Source organism: Calidris pugnax, unplaced genomic scaffold (genome assembly GCF_001431845.1).
Source record: "Calidris pugnax isolate Ruff unplaced genomic scaffold, ASM143184v1 scaffold171, whole genome shotgun sequence".
Taxonomy (NCBI): domain Eukaryota; kingdom Metazoa; phylum Chordata; class Aves; order Charadriiformes; family Scolopacidae; genus Calidris; species Calidris pugnax.
In genome coordinates, this window is record NW_015091064.1 from 10,066,084 (window position 1) to 10,082,662 (window position 16,579).

At 37.7% G+C, this 16,579-nt stretch overlaps 1 protein-coding gene across 7 annotated transcripts in view; it reads right to left on the reverse strand.

Moving 5' to 3' along the window:
* The window catches only part of PUM2 (pumilio RNA binding family member 2), a 79,949-nt gene that overhangs the window by 17,066 nt on the left and 46,304 nt on the right, over positions 1–16,579 (reverse strand). For 5 of the 7 annotated variants that reach the window (XM_014956804.1, XM_014956805.1, XM_014956808.1 and 2 more), the window contains exons 10-13: positions 15,409–15,547; positions 8,356–8,499; positions 7,021–7,302; positions 1,989–2,225 (exon numbers count right to left, since the gene is read on the reverse strand). In XM_014956804.1, coding sequence (XP_014812290.1) covers positions 1,989–2,225; positions 7,021–7,302; positions 8,356–8,499; positions 15,409–15,547 — 802 coding nt within the window. The remainder of the gene's footprint in view (positions 1–1,988; positions 2,226–7,020; positions 7,303–8,355; positions 8,500–15,408; positions 15,548–16,579) is intronic. The other 2 variants (XM_014956811.1, XM_014956810.1) reach the window with 1 other exon arrangement.

The window sequence follows — 16,579 nt, forward strand, 5'->3', positions numbered from 1 at the left end:
TTTGTTTGTTTTTTTTTTTATATGTGAGAACAAAACAAATGCTTCCAAGAGTGGTCGATGAACACACCAGAATAAGTTTAACAGGACAAACAATTAACTGCAGGAATAGCCTTCAGCTTTTTGTGATGGTGCACCTTGGTTGTAACTGTGCAAAGATACGACACAGGGCAGAGTACAGAAAATATTTTAAAAAAAAATATTACTGCATTTTTGTGAAGGCAAAAATCCAGAAGACCTCAATTTCCAAATTTCAGTTTGATCTGGTAAGATAGTAAAAACTTTACCCTTAATCAAGGTCCAGTTCATTTGGAAGATGTTGGAAGCCAACAATGTTACGTCAATTTTCAGAGTACAACTGTACATTCTGGCCTTTACACATTGATCCAGTACATGATTTTAACAAACTATTATGCTTAGTTCACACTGCCAAACAGTCCAAAATAGATTTAAAACAGTATTTAACAATTTTAGCTGATAGAGGTCACCCTCTATACTGATCACAGCTTATTTTCTCAGAGCTGAAAAAAGTCTTTTTACCATTTATCAAATGCGAAACAACACAAAACTCTGAATGTTTTGAATTTGAGATAATGCCTTCCAAAATTTGGTTTGAGTATAGTTTTCAGTGATATGAAAACTATTGTGAGAGTACTTCGAAAAGAAAGAAAGAAAAAGATTTCCATGATAACCCCATTGTCAGATGTTCAGAACTTTCTCAAAAGCCTCCATTTGGGCTGAAACTTTCCATGCTTGGTCTCAGCCCAAAGGTGCACTTTGTAGACCTGAAAAAGGAAAAAAGGTAAGTAAAAAAAAATAAAACGTGCTGAAACATCCCCTTGCCCAGTTTTACTTCGGGTATTCAGCACTTAACCGTGAAGGCGATACTGAACTGTAAATGTAATATATTTAAATTACTTTTAACCTTGTTATACAAATCACTCACACATTTCTCACTTGAAGTGTATTTTGGCAGGCACTTTTACACTTTGTCCTGTTTTATTTGCACTAACTGAAGTAGAGGGGATTAGGTTGCCTATTACATGCACAAAGCCGTGCACTGAATAGTTACTGGAGCAACAGGCAACTCAATCTTGAAATTACATCCAGTTTCATTGCATGATTTTAGCATCCAAATTCAACGACCACAAATATTTGCAGCGAAAAAAGGAAAAGTTTATCAAGTAACCTCATGTTAGAGGCACTCTCTTGTAAATATACTATAGGCTGTAGTGGGGTTTATTTATATTCTTTTTAATATATTTTTTTTAAATAGATTGAGCTCCCATGTCATATAACCAGCTCAAAAAATTTCCGAAAGATTACTATCATCATTCCTTAAAAAATACATCAGATAACAGAGAACCACCACTGACAAAGCCTTTGCTACTTCTTTTAGAAATGCATTCTCTTTTTTTTTTTTCCACCAGCCTGGTTATAAACAATTGTCTTCCTGGCAAAGCATCTGAGCCATGAGGTAGGAGGCTCACCGATTCAAAAATCACCTTTCAATACATTTTACATGGAGAGCTTTGCTCGCTTTTCTACCCTATCATGGTAAGGGGCAGTAGTGAAATTCAACTTCACTGTTAAAAGCAGTTATCATTTTAAAAAGTCCTTAAAGTGGTAATACACTGAAGTAGAAATAAAAGTAATGCACCTCTGCTTGTCATACTGTAGAAACATAATACAAAAAGGACCACCAATAATTCTTTTACTGGGCTTTCTATTGGGCTTCTGCAAGGGAAGAAAAATCACTTGTTGGCCCCAAAACTGCAAAAGGCTGAGTGCCCTCCTGCTGTAAATCAGCGAGCATCTCAGCGTGCTCTTCACCTCTCTTCATTACAAAACTGTTCAACAGCAAAGGTAACGTGACATCTCTTATGCAACATATATTTTACACATAGAAATACATACACACATACAAACAAAAAGTGTTCTTTTGGTTTTTTTGTTTTTGATTTTTTTATTTTTTTTTTTTTTTTTTTTACCTAAATGCAAACTGGATGAGGATCCATGTGATGAAAGTGATGGCGGTGGCGTAAGTGAATGTCCTGGCGTTTGGCTTGGCAGAGGCATGCCTATTGGACTTGGAGAGGAGGAAAATCCCAGACTATTGTAAAAAGGCTGCCCTATGGGTGCTAGGCTGCTACTAGATCTTTTGTACAAGTCAGAGCTAGTAGATAGAGAATCTCTCCTTGTGGCACTACTACTTGCAGAACTGCCAACTGAAGAAGAAATAAAAAGACCCTAATTACACAGTGTCAACTGAATCAAACCTATCCCCAACTACAGCTGGGCAACAACAGATGCGATCACAATAATTACAGCAATCGTTATGACAAAGACAATTACTGTGATAACCACACATGCTTTTAAGTAAATCTAAGCGGGTATAAACATACCACTGATCAGTAATTTCACCAATGCCCACGTCTTTCAACATTTCATTTTAGACTTCCCACAGTAACATTGCAGTACTCTGTTTTAACCACCCGGCTTCAGGCTTTGGGACAAACATGGAATTTATGAGATTTGATAACACTGTCACTTTACACAGTAAACGATTCTAAAAGTATTTCCACTAAACTCTTTGATAAGTTTTTTTCCACCACTAATTATCAGTCAGATGGCGATACTTGATTTCAGAAAAAAAGGCTGGAGACAATTGGTGGTTGCTGTTTAAAGGTTCAGAAAATAGCCTATGTGGCTGTTAAGCTGTTTCTGAACTTTCTCTTGTTTGTGAATCCCTCACCTGTAGGAAAAAAATGACTACTCAAAATTCCCTATGAGAATTATGGTTCTCAAAGAAGTGTTTTGAAAAGATATTACAAAGGAGGGATAGGCTAAGAACACGAGAAGCAGAGCAGAGATAGGAAAATTAAGGTGAGAAACTGAAAAAGCAATTTTACTGCTTTCTGTATTTCTGAAAGTCAAGTTAGACTAGCAGCTTTGGATAAGAGTGTATTATGAAGGACTGGTTATCCTGCACAGCATCATTCAGTGGGGTGATGAATAGTCTAGGATAAATTAGGACAACAAGAAAAAGAAGTTTTTAGAGTGTTAAATTCTGGTATCTGTTGCATACTCGTGAAACATTACACTAGAGTGCCTATTTTAAACACTGGAACATTATTATAGTCGTGAACAAAACCAAGATTATGGATATTTTGGTAACAAAGATCCTTCTTGAGATGAATTTGGAAAAGTGATTTCCACTTCAACTGAAAAAGGCCAGAATTTAAACTTCCATAATCCTTACCCTTGTCAGGTACCTTCCACTAAAGCCAGCAGCACAGCCCAACAGCAAGCTCGCCTAATACTTTACATTTTAAGACACTCATTTTTTTTGTCCTTAACATTAACTACTTGGCCAATACTTTTCATGGCAGGTACCTGCTTGGACCAAATTCTTCTAAGAAGTTCTGCCCAAACAGCACTGCGGTTTCAGAAAAACAGGCAAGGAAAGACGCCTTATCCTTAGCAAAATAATTTGTCTACCTATTGTTTGAGAAGTTAATGCTTTCATGCACTCGGAGCAATGTGCTAGCAACAGATGACCTTTATTTTCATGCTCTCTTTGAGCTAAAAATCTCAGCAAAATCACAGCTCATCCAGGTTCAGCAGAGGTCTGCTACAGACTCATAGCTGAAAACTTAAACTCCTGTCTCTACACGGCACATCTGAGATGCTCATAAAGGCTTTCCCTGCAATTGAACTTCTAGACTTCTGTGTGCCATGCCAAAAAATGGGCTCTGAAACTGCTGTCCAAGATGCCAGCTCGTGTTCGAAAGGCCCATCAGGCAGTGTGGGAAGGAAGTTTTCGACTTCAAATGCAGAGGAGACAAAAGCCAAACACAAGAAATAGACCAAGGAAAAAAGAAAGAAAAAAAAAAAAGGAAAAAAGGAAAAGAAACCAGAACCAGGAGGAGAGAAAGGTCAGACAAAGAAGCCAACAAGGAGACTGCAAGAGAAGTGGCAAGCACTTTCAAAACCAGTGGGACTGAGGATGAAAAGGAAGCAGATCTGAAGAAAAGTTAGGCTGTAGATGGTATTCGTGACGGTGAGGCAAAAAGACTGAATAGTGAGCTGATGATGGGAACATCACACAATACAAGCAGAAACAGTATCTAGGAGGAGGGGGGAAGCAGGAGATAAAGGTTGCCTGGACTGGGAAGGAAGACATACTGGAGGAGAAGCCAGAAAGAAAAGATACCGGACTAACTAGGAAAGGAGACTGAGAGTGAGAAATCAGAAGAGCAAATTAAGGCAACAGTGGAAATAAATCTCAAGATTGGAGAGTAGCTCTACAGGTTCTGGCTCAGCTGGTGAACCATGTGAATGTTAATGCAATGCTACACGATGGGATTGTTATTTTTTCCTACTACGAAAAAAGCTAGGCAAACTTTAGCCTGCTTTCAGGGTTTCTTACTCAGCTAAATTACTGCAGCTTAACAAGTCACCGTGAACCAGCTGAGCTGCATTTTCACACACACACAAGCAAAGCTCACAGAAACCAGGAGATAATTTGAATTAGCTGATCCCTCTTCACCACTGTCTAAACCGATGCAATTACTTGACACTTGTTACAAGCCAGACGTAGGCATCTGGAAAGCTGCTGAAGGTCATCTAATTCTTAGTTACCTGTTAAGCTGCAGTAACTCAACCTTTAAAATGGAGTATGAATAACTTCATAATAAAAGAGCAGAGACTGTAAAGTACATACAGTCATTTATATGGTATGCTCGCCCCTTCCTGGTTTTTTGCTTCATTGTTCAGTCATTCAGACAGAACATGCTCATCCTTGAATTTTTGCAGAGCTTTTTTTTTTTCTTTCACTGCAACAACTGAAAACATAAGGGCAAGATCTGTATTGCCATCTGTCAGTCTTCAGGGCTACATTTTAACTGAAATTCAACCTTTACAACACACTGAGGGGAGTTACAAAGAAGCTGAAACTTTGGCAAATAAAAAATTAAACTTGTTTTTAATTTGCCTCACCATGCATTAACACCATTTGTATAAGTATTCATCTGTGCAATTCAATTTGTATACACATACAGCTCAGGAAATCCTTAAAAAAAATTATCAGGAAGCATTTTTAAGTGGCTATTATGGCAAGTACAATTTATACTTGGCAGACGGGCACTTTCAATATACTTTTATTCCAATAATACTACTAAAAATATTTCAGGTTTAGATAGCACCTTTCATCAGCACTTCTCAAACTGCAAAAGCACAGGCTTCCTGCTTCCCTGTGGAAACTACCATGCTAATTAAATCACCTAGGATACTGCTGCAAAAATTCAGCATATGCTGTCTATGCTGAAGGCTTTGGACAAAGCTCTGGAACTGCCCTTTGTTACAAGAAAAAGGCTTAATCTCCTGTGCCAGAAAGAACTATGCTGATTCTTCTTAAGCAGATACACAGCTAAAATTTGTATTCTAGGGAGGCCCTTGTGATAACACTGGATAAAGACTTTTATGACTTAAAACTATTCTATCTAAAGACTTGAAATGGGTGCACTGCATTAAACATGCAGATATACTTATGCTCATTATCTATCAATGAAATGAAACTGTACCTAGGGTGGAACACGACTGCTAAGAATTCACTGAAATCCTGCAAGTAGCTCAGGACAAATTGTATTACAAACCCCAGCACTTGGCTAGCACAATTACTGCTTAAGTAAGGTTTATCTACTGTGGTATTATGGAAAATTAAGAAGCTCTACATGACTGAGTAGCCTCTTTTATTTTTTTAAGTTGTTTTGTTTTTAAATTAAAGATGGTACGTTTAGAGTCTCCTACTTCACTCTTTAAAATCAGATACTAGAAAGGATCAGTGTAAAACTTGATTCTGGATTACCCAGCATTCCTTTTGTAAAAGTAAATAACTTTTCAGATTATTTTATGAAAAACAACACCGCACTGGTACATAGTATATTTAATATCACCAGATATCATGTTTTAACACTGATGGGAATGCTTTTCCTTTTGTTTTTCCACATATTAAACTATCTTGCAATGATCTTTCTTCAGAACAAAATATTTTTTTTTAAAATTATTTCCCTTTGGGCATTTAACTTTGAAGAGAATACTGTTAGAGTTCATAAATTTTCCCCAATTTCTACCCATCTGCAAGATATACAAGATTATAAACATGTTCCGCTGATTTAATTAAAATAATAATAACAAAAATGATAATAGGCTATTCAGTGGTGTAGCTTAAGAGATTAATAAAATGAAGTATTCTTTAGAAAATATATTTCTCTTCCCTTACTAATACTGAAACATAAGAAAACCTACCTTTGCATGTTAAAAAACTTTGAGAATAAGAGAAATATGATGGCAACATTGATTTTTAATTTATTTTTTTTTTTAAACACAAACTGATTGATAATATTCAGGAGTATCTGTTGAAATAATTTAAGGCCCCAAACTTGCACACAACTATTTATGCTTAAATATATCCATGATTAAACCTACTGAAGTTAACAAGGACTGTTCTCAGGTATTGTCTTCCTGTTTTATAAATTCTATAAAAAATGTTATGGAAACAAACACTTCAATATTAGATTGAATTTAGAAAGTCATATTCTATTCAATTTTTTAAAAAATTAGGGATTTTCCTGACATGAACATTACACTAAAAGAATACATATCTCAAAAGTCATCAATTGTTATTTTAAACAGAGAATGAAGACTTCCTTGAAAATAATAATTAAAAAAAGCTTACTAAAACAAATAGCAAACCTCTGGGGCAGAGTTCAATCATCAGTATGGAAAAGTTTTTGGAGATATCTATGACTGCAGGATATTCTTTAAAAATGCATCTTGCATACAGAGCCCAACTGAAGTTAGAAAAAGCCCCTTTTCTTCCCCTATAATTTGTTTTAAACCTGAGTAACCTATTTTTGCATTCTTTTTAGAAATGTATATGTATATAATATGGATACAGATACATTTTTTTTGCTTAACACAGAAGTCTCACAGAATTTCCTCACTACATTAATAACCTACCTGATGAGCCAAATCCACCAAGTGCGGAGCCGATAGCTGCTCCTAAAGAGCTGCTACTTCCAAAGCCAAGGGATGTGCTTCCTGGTTGGCCAGGACCATGGGAAAAAAGGGAACTGCTCTGGGAGTTACTGGTCAAAGAGTTACTGCCATAAAATGAATTGGATTGTAGGCTACTATTTGTTTGCTGTTGCTGTTGTTGTGGCTGGGCACCAAGTGGCCGAAATAGCCCGTTCGTGGCTCCCGCGAGATTGTTTGCTGTTCCTCCAGCTGAAGCAGCTGCAGCTGTAAAACACATGTTTTCAGTCATAATTACTCTGGCAAACATTGCTGACGGCAAATGGACTATTCAGATCTAAATTGTATTTTCTCGAAGCCCTCTTAAACAAGCAGAAATTCACATATTAAAAGGACTAAAAGAGATTTTATAGTATTACACAGTCTTAATTACCCCAGGAAAAAAAAAAATAAAAACAGCATATGTTGTAGCCTAATCAAGGCTGTAGAATTGTTAACGTAATTGAGGGAATTTTCAGTGTGAAAATATCAGACATTACTGTTTACTGAACTGTACTTTTATATCCAGTTGCAATAGCAGAGTTGCAGCTAAGAGTCATTCAAAGACCTCTTCAGCTACTAATGTCAGAAGTGAGTTCTGCATAGAGAAAGAAGCTTATAGATTAACTTAAAATCTAGTTTTCTGAACAAATTAATTTAATTAATCTGGTGTTTGCATTTTGGATTTTAATTTAACAAATGCAATAAATACAATGGTTCAGTAAAGTAGCACCAGACCTTATCACTGATAAAAAAAACAATAAGAAAACTAGAAACTTTTGATACAACTAAATTCTCCTCTTCTGCTGTTCGTTCTCTAGTTTTTTTTTCCTTGCCACACTTTTCAGGAGAAAAACACAGCAAGGCCCCAGAGCACTCCATCATCTTCTGCCAGGCCGAAGCAATGAAATGATGCTTCCTAGAGGACACCATTCAGGAGACTGATGAGAAGTGCATGTTATATGCATGGGGAGACGAAAGGGGAAAATGTTCATATCTGACAAACAACAACATTTGCAGAAACATGCCTGTGTATGGGGAGAGGACTGTAAATTTAAATTAAAAAAGGAAAGATAACATCTCTGAGAAACAGCAGTGTCTCTCAGAAGAAGGGAGATGATGGAATAAGAAAGTGAGCGTGTACGGCACATCCTTCACAACTAGAAAACATCACAGATGCGTACAAAACACACCAACGGTATCAAATACTGATGAATCAACATTGATACTAAGATTCAGTGCACAAGTGGTAGAAATCTCCATGCAGGATCAAATACTTACCTGCTTGTGCTGCTGCAGAACTGATTATAACAGGAGTTGAGGCCACCAATCTGACTGGTGCTCCGAGGCCAGTTCTCGCTCCAGGGCCTACGACTAAGGCACCAGTCTGATCGTAATAGGCAGTGGGAGCTAGTACTTGGTAGCCTGCACAACACAGGAGACAAGAATTAGTAGTACAGGTTAAGTCTCAGACAGCATTTCTGCTCTCCTCGAAATACTCTGACAACAAACTACAAAGGGGAAAGCAGTATTTTCTGCCATTTTGCCTCAGAACCTCAACTGGACGTCAAAGGAAAAAAACAGTGACCATCATAGAGCAGTGTGACAAAATCTTATTTAGGAACGCTCTGCATAATATTTTAAAACTAGAACAGCTACATTTAGTAGCCTGAGTTGAATTTTATTTTCAAGGTTAAAAAATGCAAGTTTCTAACACCATAGTGAAAAGGCAGAGGAACGCCACAACTGGCTGTATTTGGATCACTATCAAATCAAGTTCTTTTAGGCATTTAAGACATTCTACATTTCTCTTCTACTCCCCTGTACAAGGAAAATGTATTGAAATCTGTACAATTAAAGGGCTGAGCTAAATGCAAGTTTGGCAATTCCATATATTACCTAGCGATGCTTCAAAGTCCATCTACAAAAAGACATTAGGAAAGGAATGCTCTATGTGCAGGAATACCTGGCACCAGTCAGTGTCACAGAAAAAAAAAAAAGACTGTAATCCAAGTATAATTTAATTCAGCTGACAGTTAAGAGTTGGAACTGGGGGAGAAAAAGGAGGAGGGACTGAAAAAGGAGAAAAGCAAGCAGTAGGAAGGAAAAGAGGATACAAGATCTGAATGAAGGAAAGCAAGAGAGACAAAAAGAGCAAAACAAAACCCCTTTATTTAGACCAAGAGAATTAATTTTAAAGCTCTGACATTTTATAATGAAGTAGAAGAACCAGAATAAGAATCCCATCAATGTGGAAAACAATAGGATAATCTAATAAAAGGGTGCTGACAGTGAAATGATAACACTGTCTAATTTTTAGGTTGAATATTCTTTATAAAAGCAATAAAACAAAACCCAAGAAAATTTCAATGTTCCTCCCATGTTCAAATATACACTAATGCTATTAAGAAAAAAGTCAAGATTGCAAAAATCACACATCTATTTTTGTACGTGTGAGAACCGAGATTTTTGCATACTATTTTAAGTCAGTTTCCATGTATGTTCAGAACTAGGTCTAGCAGAGTTCTCTCGGAAATAAATATGGACCTGAACATAAAGATCTGGGCCTCTAATTCCGGGTGAGCACCTCAATCACCAGACTTTTAGGTGATATTTTCTCCTCCTCAATTTCTAAAACAACTGTGTAATCTCTTCTGCATAGATGCCTTGTTCCAAAACCGGAGCTGGAGACACCATCCACCTACTGGCCTGGTGGTTATGGTTCTCTCTGCAGGGAAGTCAGAGACGCAGGTTCAAATTCTCTCCTATTAAGAAAATCTGAAGATACAAGGCAGATCCAGATATTAACTGAACAGGAGGAGAGCAATGAATATCCAGATCTTTAAGTTCTGGAGATGAATGCACTATACTGGTTATGAATACTTGTCATTTCTATCATTCCAAACCTCTTTGTTCTCACTGCTCACTACCTGTTCTGCATTCCAGGCACATCTACCTCCTCTTAACCACCAGCTGCACAGGAAGACAGCTGTCCTCCACTGCGTTTGTCTGAAAGTTTGGTTAAATAAAAACCAACCAAACAGGAAGACAGATGTCCTCCACCGCGTTTGTCTGAAAGTTTGGTTAAATAAAAAACAACCAAAATCAGGTTCTTACAACTGAATTGGTTAGGAAACCTTTGGTATAGGTGTCACTGCCCCTTCTACCTACAAAACGGTGCTGTGCTGCTCTACCACCTTCCCCACTAAGAAAGATTGCTGCAATCCCAAGGTAGGGAAAGGTGAGAGTGACTGCTGCAGTTCTGCAGGGAGTATTAGAATATTAGAAGATTAGTGACACAGTAGGGAAACTCTTTATAACACCCCATACATTCCTGCAGACATTATGTTAATTAGTAGTACCTACATAATTTCTATTTTTACTCATAGCATCAGTTGATAATACCGTATTGGTCCTACCATTTGTTACTGTCACATAAAACCCCCTTTTCACAACTTAGAATTGGCTAATACTTCGCAGTATTTACCCTGTCCTTCTACCCTCCCTCTTCAAATGTTCAAACCCATGGATAATGCTACAGCTGCCTACAAAAGGACTATGTATTTATGCCCTTGTGCTCACCTGAAACTAATACACACCATTTTATATGACTTCAGAACCACAACATAAACAAGCCTATTTTCCAATGTGAAATACTTGGCAGGGGGGAAAGAACCCAAAGGATAACTTACACAGAATTGTATAAACTAAATTTACTGGGATTAATACTAATGCAGTTTAATACATTAACTTTAGAATTTCTAAAATAATTTACTAGTATGACTGCTGAATTAAAAAAATGGAAGCAACTCTCACTTGCTCTTTGCATTACAAAATGCCCAATTTCTTTTTGTACTTCCTTGTCAGTAGCTTATTTGTGATGCTACCCCCAAACAGGTCATTTAGAATTAGTAATAATAAGCTAGGTCATTAGCATCAAGATACCACCCATCACAGAAGGCTCCAGCTATGCATGAGAACTGCTGGGTGCTTCTGTGTTCCTAAACTCTGAGATGAAGACATTCTGACCTGGAATAGGAGCCCTTTCAGCTTTCTACTCAAACCCACTAAAACAAAGCAATGAGGGCTATTTGTGAAATTGCCGAGACCTTGCTAAGTGTACCTGCAGCCTCAAAGATACAAAATTATTTGCTTTGACATCAAAAATGTGATTTCAGAGGGACCACTTCAGATCAGATTAAATAATCAAAGAACAGCTCCCATAGCAAAACTTAAGTTTTCTGCATTCCCTTCATTCACAGTATTCATCAAACTTTACATCCCACCTCAGAGAGATGAACACAAAGATAAAAACTATTTCCCAGCCTTCTCTCATATCAAAGATAAGATGGAAACTTGCCAGATCACCTTCTCTCTAATTCCCTCTCTCCTCCTGTTTCAGTTTTTATTACCTCTTCCTCACATCGTTGTCTCCCTGTGGCTGTGCAATTTCCCTTCCAAATTAACAACTATCAAAGCTCATTTCAGTGTCTCCACATTGGAGCTTACTGTGGTCTTCCACGGCAACCAAAAACCCAACACATACTCTTTGCTTCCTAATCAGCTCCTAATCACACCTTTTATTTTAGAGTTCAACTGCTCTATCTACACTCACTGTCTCCAGACCAGCGGGGAACATGAAAGTAAACAATCTGGTTTACCAGTACTGTGCTTTGCTGAAATGATTTCTAAACATCTCCAAAACCACAGACTCTGAAAACTTTCTGGATTCTTTTCACACAAACCTTAAATGTTCTAAAAGAATGAGAATTAAATCTGTTCTCTTGGCTCGTGCAGCCCATTCTTAGTGTTGCTTTTATCGATCCAGTAATTTCTTCAGTGTCTTTCACTGGATACTTCACACTCTGTTCTCACATTTCTGTATGTAATACCACAAAGCTCTGCCCAGATCTCCTACTCCCTTCCCTCTATGCAGCTTCCCTCCCCGATGATACCCAAGCGTATGTCAGAGTTTGTCACTTCTCTCGACTCAATTTAAGTTAACAGATGTGACACATCTTATTGCCAACTCAATTATCTGCCCCTTTTAACACTACCATCCTGACACCCCTCTCTCTCTCGTCCTCCACTCAGGAGCGTAACCTCCAAGTCCCTGGAGAGTCCTCTCTCCCCATGTAAAAGATTCACAGCTTCTCCTTTCTCAACATTCCCAAGATCCAATTATTTTCCTCTGCATACAGATTTGAAAATTTATTCAGCTGCTCATCTTCCACCTTTCCTTAAATGCTGCAGTCTTCAGCCTCCCATTTGACCTTTTTGTTTGTTCTGAGGAAGATACACCCCACCTTATCTCTGCACTTGTCCTCTCATAAATCAAATTCAGAACTTCATATCCTACCAGGAAATGATTTATACTCTCTATAGCCATTGTAACTTTGCCAATACTTTAACTCCCTGTACGTTTGCCACAATTTGACTTCTATTTCATACTACCTGGAGGCACAGAATACACGACCTGCTGCAATGCCACACTTCAAATTCCCCTAGGTAATAAAAAATGCAATGCCAATAGACAGAAATTGTTGATTTTAATGTTTTATATGTGTTTTTCAGACAACTCCACTGCATGCTAGATGCACCATTACAGCCAGTGCCAACAGCCTCACTGGTGTGCAATTCAACTCAGTTGCATCTGATCCAGCCAATGAAGCCTCAGGAAGGACCGAGCCAACCCGTCGCTGGATATTCTATTTTAGGGTGAGCAGAGCAGCTCTGCAGCCTCCGTACAGCAATGGCACCAGGGAAATCTCCACTGGGCACAAGGGCTCCTTAGACAACTCAGGTCACATGCAAATTTTGGATGATTAAGCCAAGTCCAGCCGTTGTCTGTGATGAGAACCGGTTTTATTCGTAGAAAAGAATGTATACTGGTCACATTATGACAAAACTGGGAGTACCCTCTGACTTTGTCTTGCACGTTTTTCAATCAGAAACTGTCTGGATTTTAAGAAACCTTGTTACTCAAAGGCTTGCTAAATTAGGACTGGAAGAATGAAAAATGAAATTGCACAACTCCAATGCAAAATGAACGTATTATACTTCTGATGATTTTAAAAAAGAACCTGAATTTTTCTGAAAAGAGACTTAACAAAAACATAACTTGAAAAGTAACCTGTATTTCAGACACTGTCTCTTCATATTTAGGACAAGATATGTGCCTTAAGTGCTACATGAATACACCTCCCTAAATAATTAATACAGAAATACTTGAAATATCAAATTTGAAAAATAAAACAATCCCATAGTTGGCACAGCTCATTAATTTCATCCAACATGAAGGCTGCGGCAAGGAGAAAGCAGCTGAAACAATCTAAAGAGCAGTATGGACAGGCTGAATGATACACTCATTTATTAGCCTTCAGTGAAGCCAAACTATAAATATTCTCTCTGTAAAGGATATTCAAAAGCCTGAAACTCACTTTGGACCTACACTTTCTTGTAAAACATTTAAGTCCATTGAAACAAGAATTCCACACATTTTCAGCTTGTTTATTACATTGTATGTGTTGTTCAGCAGTTACTATCTGGGATTCACTTAATCACATTTTGGTAAATTACAGATGTAATTTAGTTGTCTTGACTCAATTTTATAGAAAGCAAGTAGAAAAAGGCCCTTCTGGAGCAAAACCCACTTTATCTTAAATCAGGTAACTAAAACAGAGGCAGATGAATCAAGATTAAAAGCTCTTATTTCTCTTCTCTAGCTATAAAAGGAGCCTTAAGTATCTCGCTCAAATACAGACATATAAACCAGTATCATGATTCCCTTCTAAAATGGCTTGTATTCATTTCATCATTCTACATCCTACTCCTTCACCTAAAAAGAGGAATCACCAGCACTCCTTATGACTCACTACAAAACCATCTTATGATGACTGAGAAAAATGTCATTTTGGTTTATATTTTGAGCCCCATTCCCTCTAAGAGTACAGTCAGTAAGGCTGAAAGCCTGTTGTACACAATTCTTATTATAGAACAGTCTGAAATATGTTCACATGAATAAAGGTTTTCTCTGGCCATTCAGGCACGTAGGAGATGGGGCATCAAAGCAACCTGCTATGGAAACAACAAAAAGCTCTCTGCCCTCGCAGAAAACCTCTTGGGGCTCATGCAGGAGGAAAAAAGTCTTCAATCTTCACAGGACAGGCTCTTGCATTATGAAGTTTGTGTATTTGACCACTCAGTATTACTGTCAGTCAGCCATTTGGAGAGGGGGCCTTTTTGTGGGTTTTAAGAATTACCCTTGAATTACTCAAGATATACTTTTCTTTTTTAAAAATAACGCTCTTTTCACATGTTCCTATAATGAAGTCACAGATTTGGGCTGTGTCAAGGTCTCAGACGTTAGACACTGGACATAAAAATGGCAGTTCTAAAACAAAACAGATCAAAAAAAAAATCACAAGAGCCAGCCTGTTCTGCAGCTAGAGGTGTAAAATCTGATGGTGTGAGGCAAAGCGCCCAACGCAGTTCCCAGAGCACCCAGCAACGAACTAACTCTGACTTCTACAGGTTGTGAGGCACCTCACAGCCCTGCTGCTGGAGAACAGAACCTGTACAAGCCAAAAACACATTTGCAGCTTACAATCAACATTATCCAACTTCACTATGTAAAAGCTCAACTTTCATACTGAAGAACGGCCAACCATACTTAAAATTATTCTTGCTCAGGTAACTGCACCAAACGAATGCGACGCTCAGCTTCCAGCCAACACGTTGTGCACCTACAACACACGCACCGAGCCTCAGAACAACCATTCCCCACATAAGACAGAAGCCCAGCACACTAAAAAAATATCTGAGGCTCCAAGCTTTGGATTGCTTCCACTTCAAGCACATTGTGATCTTCAGAGGTGATTAAGCAGTAATTTTCGTTTCCTAATCTTCGGTTCTGAATTTTAGATGTTATTAGTAGATGCCACAAGTAAAAAATTACTTCAGAAAGACAAATTAATACTTCCTGTTGCATCAGAGTAACCACTCAGACCACTCATGACCTTTTAAGACAGCACGTAATTGCTTCATTATGTAGGAAATTATCCTGCAAAAATCTATAGTACTCCTTGTGTGTATATTTGTAACAACAAATACAGAGAAAATGCTCCAAATCAAAAACGCTAGGAAGAATTTCTTGTGCTTTAAGGATCCTGTGCCAATATTTTAATCCACTCTGAACAACATAAACCTATATAAAACTCAATTCCAAGCAGCTTACCATAAACATAGCAGGATTTAGACTGTTAATCTGGTATCTAACACCACCAATATTTTAAACTTGCAGTGATTCTCTCAATCCACCGACAGCCTACATACCTGGCATGCCTGTAGCAAGACCCTGACCGAAAGCCAAAGCTGGATTTGCTGCTGCAGCTGCTGCCAGTGACTCTGCCTGCTGCCCCTGCTGCCCCTGGTTGGGGGTGAGCGGGCGCTGAGTCGCTCCAGCGCGCAGAACCTAGGAAAAGAACAATACAACTTTTCTTAAAAGGTAAGAAAGTAAGCCCATTATATGCTAAAAAAAGGTCTAGAACTTTATATATTTGATGCCACTTAGCTCCGAGTTTCATTTGGGAAATATTCCACCTTATTAGTTTCGCAGATATATACATACAAAGAATAAAAGGCATAAATTATTTTGCTGACAAATGTGACAATAAAGTATCTGCCCTGCTCTGGACAGCAAAACTCAGGTATGTTCCATCAACAGTGATGAGTATAAAGTAAGGAAGAAAATCTGTAAGAGTGATACATTTACAATCTGCATTTTTTATTACCTGAACATCTGTCCTTCCCTGATAAATACATTTGTTTACCTTATTTTCAGGCAACCGAATGATCTAAGTCTGAATACTTTGGAGCTTGTAGTAACTCGTCTAAATAATTAACATTACGCTGCCAACAGGGCTGTAAAAAATGCACCCATTAAACTTTAAGAATTCACATAACACTCTATCACTGCGCAACACAGGCTTGTTTTATTATGTTCTGACAGCATATCGCTGGGAATCTGATCGAAAAGCAAACTAAATTCTTGGAACTACTCCATTCCTCTTGGTTAAAGTAATCTTTTCCAGATCCAAAATAAGAGGGAGATACAACACAATTTATAATATATCCCCCACAAAATATCTGACATGTGATTTGCATAAATCGGATATTAATTTTAGAGAGAAAGCAAAAAACCAATCAGTGGAGAGATAATACACATTCAATTATCACCGCAGTTCACTGATAACAGTGATCAGCAGGAGGAAAGAGACATCTGAATATTAAAAAAAAGGGGATGAAGCTACTCTGGAACTTCTTAACTCAAAGTCACTTCTCATAGTAAATTTGTAAGAACAGCATTGATATTAACCATGTTGCTAATTAAGAAAAAAAAAATTAAAAATACACATTCATTCAAGCATAAGATTACTGTAAGATTTGGGTTTTTCCTTCATGGAAAAAGGCCATTTGTTTATACTGAAAGATCATACAATGGTTT